The sequence below is a fragment of the Orycteropus afer genome, unplaced genomic scaffold (assembly GCF_000298275.1).
Source record: "Orycteropus afer afer isolate SDZICR_OR568_19922 unplaced genomic scaffold, OryAfe1.0 scaffold00037, whole genome shotgun sequence".
In the NCBI taxonomy this organism is placed as follows: domain Eukaryota; kingdom Metazoa; phylum Chordata; class Mammalia; order Tubulidentata; family Orycteropodidae; genus Orycteropus; species Orycteropus afer.
Genome location: NW_006921624.1, coordinates 3,773,156 through 3,784,245, shown reverse-complemented (window position 1 = coordinate 3,784,245; position 11,090 = coordinate 3,773,156). Strand labels below are relative to the sequence as shown.

Sequence of the window (11,090 nt, the reverse complement as noted above, 5' to 3'; positions counted from 1 at the left end):
CCAGCCACTCCTTGGAAGGAAATTGAAAGAGTGGATTACTTCTGTAGTGATACCGCCTCAGAAACCCAAGGAGGGGTCGTTATGAGTCAGGTTCAACTCGACGGCAGTGAGTGAGTCCTTTTGGAGCTCTGGTGGCATAGTGCCTAAGGTATTTGACTGCTAACCAGAAGCCTGGAGGTTCAAACCCACCAGCCACTCCTTGGAAGGAAGATTGGGCAATCTACTTCTGTAGTAATACCCCCTCGGAAACCCAAGGAGGGGTCGCTATGAGTCAGATTCGACTTGACGGAAATGCGTTTGGTTTTTCATTTGAGTTGATGAATATTAATTTTTTTCCTTTACATATATCCCTTTTGCCATTGTGCACGTGTGTGTCAAGGCAGGGTCACAGTATCAGTGCATGGGGAACAGAGTGAGATCACTTTACCAGTGAGCACTGGTCTCCCAGGGCCAGCAGGCTTATCCCATATATGGCTGGTGCAGGTCAAGTATTCTACATTCACCCATTTTGTGCCATAGTATGAGAGAGCCTGTTTCTTCCCCACCAAGAACAGATGCAAAATGGAGTTGGCCAGGTGCCATATGGTGCTCACATGTGCGAGAGACAGAGAACATTACTGTGTGCCCAACAGGAAGAAGGCGTCCTTGATTAGGAGAAGGAACTCTGAGAGAAAAGATGACCTCATTCCTAGCCTCTTCATCAGAGAATGTTCTGGGCCCGAGGCCTGTACTTAGGCAGCTTGGATGGGAAGCATAGAGACCCACCATTTCCTCAACCATGTGTGTATTCTGAGCTAGAGTCTGAGTATTTTGCCATAAAAATTCATTTTATGCCTCCTAAACTATTTCCACATTATTTTTAATATATAGATAACATCACTATGTATTAACATGAAATTGTCATCCATTTATTCTTTATCCAGCATTACTAGAATTAGATGGTTCAAAGTTGCAAAGAGGAAAATAATTTATTTGGGAAGATTGTACATTTTTGTAAGTCTGTAAAAAACCGGAAAAAATTTGAAGTTTTATATTTATGAGGAATTGTGATTCACTTAATCCATAAACCTCATGGTGGGATCATCGAATCTGTTCTGATTGCCATGCCGTCTTACTATGGTTAATTTGGTGGGGTATGAAAATTGGGACCCCAAGTGTATTCTGGTGATAACAGTTTAGTGGGTTTATGGAGAAAAAAATACTTGTTTAGGTGATTTTCGTATGTGCTGGTAAGTTCTTTATTGATGTCATGAATTCTTCCTTTTTGATACTCTTTAATGAGTTTTAAAACCTCATGGGGAGTCCCACCAAAAATTGCACTGTGATAATAGAAATCTCCCTGCCCAAAGGGGATGAAAGCTGCTGATTTAGAATTTCTCTCATAAGGGAAAGTTTTAGCGTTTTTAAAATACCACCGTCCATGGAGTTGAGCTACCAACTTTCCCAAGGTTTCTACTCCAAAGTCATTCTTAAAGATCTGGTTTACAGTCATAACAAAGAGAAAGTTGACTTCATCCTGCATGTGATTTAAGATGAACACACCTAAATTCTTCATGAATATGAGATGAAAGTCTTGCCACGTATTTTCATCAAATATTGTACATAGTTTAAATGTTCGTAAAGGACCTAACTCTGTGTGTGATAGTCTGGAAGGCTCATCCGTCATGATGTAAAAGATCACATTGTAGCCAGTCATAAAGTGCTTATCGGCAGATTGTATGAGCTGTTTCAGGTATCGATCTTCAAACCTGTGAAACAAGAAGAAAGCATGAGAAAAAAAAAAAACTTACTTTGCTAAAAATCATCAGGTGAGTCCGTGCTAATTAAACATGCTGTCTAACATGTGTCATTGATGCTAAAGAACTACCAGGAGGTGAAGGTAGATCAATTGTTTAACTGTCTTGGTTAATGAAAGACAATGTAGTGAGCTAAAGGGCCTGAGAAGAGCCTGTAGGGTTTTGGAACAGCTGTTGTGGAGCAAGGGAAGTAGAGCTGCATGGATATTAATAAAAAGATTCTCAAGTAATATTAAGGACCCAGACAGGGTTGGAGAAAATACCCCTATAAATTATTATATAAGACAGCCAGAAATAATAAAACAAAAAACCAAACTCACTGCTGTTGAGTCGGATCCAACTCATAGCAACCCCTTCTTGGGTTTCGGAGGCAGCATCACTATGGAAGTAGATTGCCCAATCTTCCTTCCAAGGAGTGACTGGTGGGTTTGAACCGCCAGCCTTCTGGTTAGCAGTCAAGTGCCTTAGGCACTACGCCACCAGAAATAATGGTTAAAGTTAATTATGAGTAACTGTTTGCATGTAGAAAGTCCAGTGTTCATCTGCTGTGTGTGTGTGTGTATATAATATATATATAACCAAACTCACCACCGTCGAGTCAGATCCAACTCATAGCGACCTCTCCTTGGGTTTCCAAGGCTGTATCACTACAGAAGTAGATTGCCCAATCTTCCTTCTGAGGAATGGCTGGTGGGTTTGAACCACCACATATGTATGTTTTCAAATATTAGTAGCACTTACTTTCCAGTAGCAAATACAGCCAAACCTATGGTAATGTTCAGCCTTTTGTAATGTTTTTCCAGGACCTGTCTATTGTAAGTTCCTTCCCATACGACTGGAGCAAACCAGTCAGTTGTTGTTATAACTTCAGGACGTTTTCTGTTGAATAAACAAGAAATAAATCAAGCAGATACTACTCTACTATGACAGCAGAAATTATTGTCCAAGTGACAGTAGCTAATGATTATGGAGTACTTACTGTGTGCTAAGCACTGTATTTGAGTACTTTAAATAACTCATTTATCCTTGTTATGCCTTATTATTATGCTTATTTTTTGCATGAGGAAACTTAAGCACTGGTTGATTAATTGCTTAATATCACACAGCTAATAAATGGCAGAGTCAGAATTCAAGACTCAGCCTATCTAGCTTCAGAGTATATGCTTTCAGCAATATACCATACTGCCTTTTGAACCTAGGGGTTCCTTTCTTTGAGTTCTGAAGACCACTTAAACTCAGCTAACCCATTATCCAAACACTTCTCTGATTACTGTCTAAAGCAAAGATGGATGGCACAGTATTACTGTCTCCTTTATGTGTTCCTCCCCCTGCCTTTTTCCTAGAGGATCTAGAGAACACTCTTTTCACCTTCTTTCTATAATAAGAACAAAATGACGGCAGAAGTGGTAGCATTAGTAATAAATTGGTCAGGGGCAAGGTATGAAATTACTAAAGCTAAGTGCTCCATTTTAGAAGGAATCAAGTACAAAGTGAAAAGCCATTTTGCTAATGGTGGTTGAAGGTTTTAATTATAAATCCAAACCCAGACAGGGGTAGTATTTGGCAACATTTCATAGTATATTAATAGTAGTCATAATAAGAACATAATACTAAATCTTATCTTAATGGCATGTTAGCTACCTAGTTTATACGATTTCATTTTTTCTCTACACTCAGATAATTATATAGATAATATATGCACAACACTATAATGGTGTTGATAATGTGTTCTGATATTTAATAAGGCAAAGTCCTCTTACCTTTCTTATTTTTCACACTTTTCTTGATAATTTTGAGACATTTATTTTTTATAATGACTTTAAAATCACTTTAACAATTAAAAACCAGTAGGGTGTGAATTAGAATTATATTACGTAGTAGAAGCCACACCCTTTGCCATGGAACTCTTCAGGGTCTCTCAGTAGAGAAGGCAGAGTATGCATCTGCTTCCCCACTGACTTTGGTCTTGGCCATGAGATTATTTTGCCCAATGGAATTTTAGAGAACATGGCAAGAGCAGGGCTCTTGTGTCAGCTTCTTCTCTTGTACTTCCGCCATTTGTCATGGGAAGAACATGTCATGGCGGCTGCTAGTTGAAGAATGAGAAGATATGTGGAATAACTTTGAACCTAACCTACAGTCTGGAGTTCAAGTCCAGCCAATCTCAGTTCAGCTCAGCAGAACCATGGTGATTAGTGAGTGAGAAAAAAAATGCTTGTTGGTGTAAGCCACTGAGTTTTGGGGTGGTTGTCATAAAGCATTATCACAGCAATTCCTGACTAGTACAAATTAAATTTATATATTACTTTGGGAGGATTGATGTTATGACATTGTTTCTCATGGTATGACTTTTCATTTGTTCAGATATAATTTTATGTCTTTTAATGGGATTTTACAATTTTGTTTATGTAGGTCTCTGCCTTTCTTACTAAATTTTTATATAGTATTTTAGTTTTGATTCCTATTTTTCAGTCCTAGGCACATTCCTAGAATAGAGAAAATTACTAGTTTTTAAAATAATTTGTTTTACATAGTTACTTACCAAATTATTAATTCTAGTAATTTTCCATTCTTCCTACAGGTTTTGGATTTTTAAATTATACACTGGCAAACTGACATCATTTTCTCTTTTATTTTCTGAAGTTCATGCCACTTATTTCAATCTCTTAATTGTTTCCTATAATCTCCATGGAAGAGTAAAATAATACTAATGATATTGAAGATCCTTGTTTAGCTCTTAATTCTAATTAAAATGGTTTTAATCTTTTGCTAGTTAGGATATTTGCTTTTAGTGTCTGTGATTCCTGTTGGTGAAAAGTAACTGGTACTGCTAATTCTACTGTGGTTTGCCACTTACAGTCATAATTGAAGGGAGTACTAAATTTTGTTTAGTAAAAATAAAGATTTGTTTTTTCTGTCAGAATTCATGGACTCTCCCTGAATTATATCCACAGATAGAGGTGGCATGTCAAATCAGTGGAGAAAACAGGGACTATTCAATAATCAGAGCTGCAGAAAAGTGTTACCCACATGAGCAGAGATGAAATTAGATTTCTACCTAACACCATACATAAATATCAACTCCAGTTGGATTAAGGATTTATCTGTCAAAAATAAAACTTTAAAACTCTTTGATGCAAATATGAGTGAACATAATACAGACTTCATAATAGGAAAATATTTCTTAAGCAAGACACAACATTTTTGACTATGAAGATTAATGAAGTTTATATATTAATATAAGTATATTTTGTTAATCAAAAACTGCCCTAAATAAAGAAGATGCAAATTGTGAGAAGATAATTGTGATACACACAACTGACAAAGGATCAGTATCAAGTATTTTATAAATCATGGATAAAGCACAAGTAATTCAGCAAAATGAAACAATGCAATACACTGTCATCAAGTCAGATCCGACTCATAGCAACCCCTCCTTGGGTTTCCGAGACAGTATCACTATGGAAGTAGATTGCCCAACCTTTCTTCTGAGGAGTGTGCCTGGTGGGTTTGAACTGCCATCTTTCTGGTTAGCAGTGAAATGCCTCATGGACTATGCCACCAGAGCAGTAGAAATAGGCAAAAGATAGGAAGAGATATTTTATTGAAGAGGAATTACACACATGAAGGAATGTTCCATTAAAGAAATGAAAAGACACTAAGATACTTTTTTTAAAATGCCCATTTATTGACAATACCGAATGTCAGAGACATCAAAAGGATTATTCTGCTTTGCAGATGGGAATTTAAACTGGTATACCCACTTGGAAAATAATTTGTTACTACTCACAGGTTGATCGTTCACAAACCCTACCTCCTAACCATTCCTTCTACTCAAGGAGACATGTATAAGACTTTATAGTAGACTGCTTATAAAAGCAAAAGCCTAGAAACAATTCAAGTCCCCATGAATAAACTGGTATGTGGATGAATAAACTGGTATATTTTCATAGCTGATTATTATACAGATGTCAAAACGTATTACAGTGATATACAAAATTTGGATGAGTTTCATCAATCTAATAGTAAAAGGATACTGCATGGTATAAAATCAGGGAGGGTGTGCATTCTCATTGTATCCTTTCACCACACTGTTTGATCTGTAGGCTGAGCAGATAATCTGAGAGGCTGGAGTGTATGAAGGATTGGAGGAAGACTCATTTACAACCTGTGACATGCAGATGACACATCCTTGCTTGCTGAAAGTGAAGATGACTTGAAAGACTTTGATGAACATCAAAGACTACAGTCTTCAGTATGTATTACACCTCAACATAAAGAAAACAAAAATCCTTACAACTGGACCAATAAGCAGCATCACAATAAATGGAGAAAAGATTGAAGTTGACAAAGATTTCATTTTACTTGGATCCACAATCAACACCTATGGAAGCAGCAGTCAAGAAATCAGGCATTGTACGCACTGGGCAGATCTTCTGCAAAAGACCTCTTTAAAGTGTTAAGAAGCAAAGATGTCACATTGAAGACTAAGGTGCGCCTAACCCAAGCCATGGTATTTTCCTTCACCTCATATACATGTGAAAGTTGGACAGTGAACAAGGAAGGCTGAAGAAGAGTTGTTGGCTTTGAATTATGGTGTTGGAGAAGAATACTGAAAATACCATGGACTGCCAGAAGAACGAACAAATCTGTCTTGAAGGAAATGCAACCAAAATGCTTCTTGGAAGTGAGAATGGCCAGACTTTGTCTTACCTACTTTGGTCATGTTGTCAGAAGGGACCATTCCCTGGAGAAGGACATCATGCTTGGTAAAGGTGAGAGTTAGTAAAAAAGTGGAAGACCCTCAGGAAGGTGGATTGACACAGTGGCTACATTGATGGGCTCAAGAATTGTGAGGATGGCTCAAGACTGGGCAGCATTTCGTTCTGTTGTATATAGATATGGTCACTGTGAGTGGGAGCTGACTCCACTGGCACCTAACAACAACAACAACAATATTAAGGGAAAAATACAAGCCCCAGAAAATTTCATACAGCATGATATCCACTTTATAAAGTTATAAACAACTAAAATTTGAAAATACTTTTTTTTTCAGAATACTGACAGGTGCTATAAAATTACATAAAAAAGAAAGCAAGAAGGTGCTGAATTAGGATTCAGCATGATGGTTAATTTCAGAGGGAGAAGAGCACACAGGGTAAGGGTATTGGAAAGGATAAAAAGCCAGATGTTGGGGTTATTATAGGCTGCAGTGTTTTTTTTTTTTTTTTTAACGTATCTAGCAATTTTCCCTCCCCTCTCCTCCCTTTCCTGGTAACTAACAAAGAAAGTTTCCTTCCATAGAAGGCTGTAATTTTTGTTTCATTAAAAATAAAAAAACCTGGGAGGACACACATGCACAGAGCTGCCAGCTGGGCTTGGGCCGGGCTTGTGGCCCCTGGCCTCCCTCCCCTGCTCCTTCCTCTCTAGCTGGGAGCCCAGGTGGCAGCAGGAGACTGGAATGGCATCTGATGCCTAGTCAGTGATGCGTGGGTGCTGGGAGCGAGGAGGGAGGTGGTGGAGGAGGGGATTGGTGGACGTGAACTGCAAGGCCTTCGGTATAGAGCTGAACTGGTGTAAACAGCTTAACATGAAGCCAGCACAGACCCTGTGAGAAAAGGCTAAGGAAATTTAAACGAAAGAATCAAGTGTCCAAGAGGTTCACTTTCTGTTACCTTCTGTGGAGATGTTCACAGTCAATTCCATGATTTTATGGGACTCTTTAGAATTTTTTTATGGGATTCTTTACAATTTGTGGAAAATCACCAGATACAAGCCATATGTGTAACCAGTGACTGTGTAGACAGATTATTATTCAGTGGAGACTGTGACTCTCCTTGTGGGCCAAAAGTGAGTTATCCAGAATGTACTGCAATGTTGAAAAGAAACCATGAAAGTGGACAAATTACCCAAGTATATGGTTTTTATAATGAATGCCTGTGAAAGTATGTAAATACTAATGTTTCTGTTTGATTATCTTCCACTTACAGCTCTAGTGGATGGACAGATATTCTGCCTCCATATTGTGGTGGCTTCTCTTTATCCATAGATACACTGGATCATGTAAGAATCCTGATGGTATATGAGAATTTTCACGAGGGCCCAATGTGTGATCTGTTATGATCAGATCCAGGTAGTTACAGTAGGTGGGATTATTTCTTCTTCTAGTACCAGCTATACATTTGGACAAGACATTTCTGAAACATTTAACCATGCTAGTGGCCTGGTGGCATAACAGATAAGGCACTTGGCTGTTAACCAGAAAGTCAGCAGTTCAAACCCACCAGCTGCTCCACAGAAGGAAGATAGGGCAATCTACTTCTGTAAAGATTTGTAGCCTTGGAAACCCAAAGGGGGTCACTATGAGTCGGAATTGACTCAATGGCAGTGAGTTTGGTTTTTTTGGTTTAGTGGCCTCATACTGGTATCTTGCACTCATCCACTTACAATCAGTGTGGGTAACATTGTCAGGGCACCCAATTACTATCATCACTGTGGGAACTAGGCTGCTTTCATGCAGTTATGTGTCTTTTTGAAATATTCCTTTCTTCAGTTAACCTAGTGCCTTTTAATGGAGAGCTTCGTATTGATGGGTGTACCCCAGATTGCTTGATGTTAGTCGAGTCAACTCCACACTCATGTGACCAACTGTGAAACCAAATGAAACATTGTGAGGTTCTGGGCCATGTTCATGATCACTGGTATATTTTAGTTCATTGTTCCAGCTATTGTGTAGTGCCTTCCAAACTAAGGGGTCATCTTCCAGATTCATATAAGACAGTATTCTGTTGTGATCTATAAGGTTTTCATTGGCTAATTTTCTGCAGTAGATTGGCAGGCTTTTCTTCTTAGTCTGTATTAGTCTGGAAGCTCTGATAAAGCCTCTCCACCAAGTTGACTCTGCTAGTACAGTAAAACCTAAGAATGCTAGAATCTGTAAGGTGGAAGCCTGTCGGAGAAGGAACATTTAATATTTTCCACTGATAGATAGTGATAGAAAAATGGTAAGACTTCACCCTGTCAGAAGTGGAGAACTTCTGAGATCTGGAAAAACAATGGAGTCCCAATGAGTTCCGGTTCTCACACACTTCATTGTATTTGAAATACTCGTGGCAACACTTCCAATATCTTACCAACATGCACCCTAGACTACTTTCCATAAATTGCTCCTGGATCTGCCTTAGCATTTGACCACATCATAGACCAAAATATGTCATACTAATGATTATCAGTTAGCAGTTTGAAACTGAAATTCAATATAGCACTGTGTTCTAGATCAGTCAGTCTAACAGCTTGACCACTATATTTATAATAACCATTTTTTTGCTGGGGTTTAGAAACAAAAAAGTTAACTAAATCTTTCATCTCCTTTTGCACTTATTTGAAACTTTAGCTATAGTTTTTAATGCCATGGATTAATATAGTTAGAGTGTGGTAGTTAAGGTTGCATGGCAACTTGGCTGGACCTTGGTTGAGTGGCTGGGCAGCTGGCGGTAGTTATTCCCCATGGTGAGATTGGTGATTAACTCCATGGTGGACTCTACTGGAGCAGCTGAGTAGCTGCTTTAGGGATGTGGGCTGCTTCCAGTGTACAAGAAGACACTTTGAGAAAGGTCTCCAGCTTTTTGGCACACTTGAACCCTGCATTTAGCTAAGGCGTTCTTCAGCAGCCTGACATGCCCTGCCGATCTTGGGACTACTTCTGGACTTGAGTTAGTGGCCTGCCATGTTGTTTGCTAACATTGGGACTGTGCCTTTGTACTTGTCAACTCTGGGTTTGTCAGCCTGGTCAGCCAGCAGCTGCCTGAGTGAAGGGATGTCTCTAGCTTCAGTGGGCCGGGAGCAAGAGGCAGAGCTGAAGCTCAAGGTTGAGGTGTTTCACCCAGCCTCTAGAGCCTGGCACTTTGAATTCAGATCTTCTAGCTTCCAAAATTTTAAGAGAATAAATTCCTGTTTGTTCAAGCCATCCTATTTGTGGTATATTCCTATCAGAGCAGCACTAGGTAACCAAAACATGGAATTTTATTTGTAAAGTTAATTCATAAAATATCTTCCACTTAATCTATCACTTTTCATTTTATTAAAATATGTGATTAACTCAATGAAAGATTCATCTTGGGAATATGTTGTCATAAGATTTAAGGATATTTCCCTTTATTTAAACTGAATTATTATCTTATGTTGATTTGCATGTTTCTGCATATTTGTTATGACAGTGCTTGCATTCTATTTTGTGTACTAAGCAAAATAAACTTTACATTAAAAGAAAAAATCCACAACCAAGCAAACAAACTAATAGATAATATAGACAGATTTTACATGGATCAATGAGGTGAGTGTGTCATTCTGAAAAGCAAACCAAACTCACTACCATCAAGTCAGTTCTCACTCATAGTGATACCCATTGGGTTTCCAAGGCTGTAAATCTTTATGGAAGCAGACTGACTCATCTTTCTTCCAGGAGTGGCCGGTGTGTTCAAACCACCATCTTTTTGGTTAGCAGCCAAATGCTTTAACCACTATACCACCAGAGCTCCTTGAGTGTCATTAACTAGGGATTATTATTAATCTAATTCATGTACCTGAGGTCCATTAAAAATATAAATATGAAAAAGGAATATACAGAAGATGAAACACAAATGAACATATATAAAAATGCTCAAACTCAGTAATAATTACAGAAATTTGAACCAAATTGAGATATTTTAACTAACATTTTACCAATAATAAAATGTTTTATATTACTGAAGATCAAATACATAAAATACTATTAAATTTTATCCACTTAAATGAGAAAATAATATGATGCCATTATTAAAGAGCAATTTAGCAATTTGAATCAAAACTTAAAATATCTGTATCCTGTAACTAATGACTCCACTCTAAAAATTTATCCTACAGATAAATTTATACAATACTGTAAAAAATACGTTTACAAGGATATCATGGAAATATTACTTACAATAATCTCCAAACGGTAAATAATATAATGCCAATAGTGAATTGGTAAAATAAATTATGGTATGCAATCATAAAATAGAATACTATAGAGCCATTAGGAAGAATGAGGCTCTTACCTAAGTGTTAATGCCAAAACCAAGAAAGATTATTAATGGTATGTTCAGGCTACTTCCAAAGAGATTCCCTCTTTCCCCTAATAAAACCAGGAATGTGATTCTTGATAAATAGACCCTAGGTGGTAGCATAGTACCTAAGGCACTTGACTGCTAACCAGAAGGCTGGCGGTTCAAACCCACCAGCCACTCCTCGGAAGGAAGGTTGGGCAATCCTACT

The 11,090-nt window shown here is 38.0% G+C and overlaps 1 protein-coding gene across 1 annotated transcript in view; it reads right to left on the bottom strand.

Moving 5' to 3' along the window:
* Positions 1–1,080: 1,080 nt before the first annotated feature.
* Positions 1,081–11,090, bottom strand: part of LOC103193516 (glycosyltransferase 6 domain-containing protein 1-like) — a 28,550-nt gene continuing 18,540 nt past the window's right edge. The window contains 3 exon segments of the mRNA XM_007936750.1: positions 1,081–1,126; positions 1,128–1,748; positions 2,538–2,675. Of these exon segments, the coding sequence (XP_007934941.1) occupies positions 1,081–1,126; positions 1,128–1,748; positions 2,538–2,675 (805 nt within the window).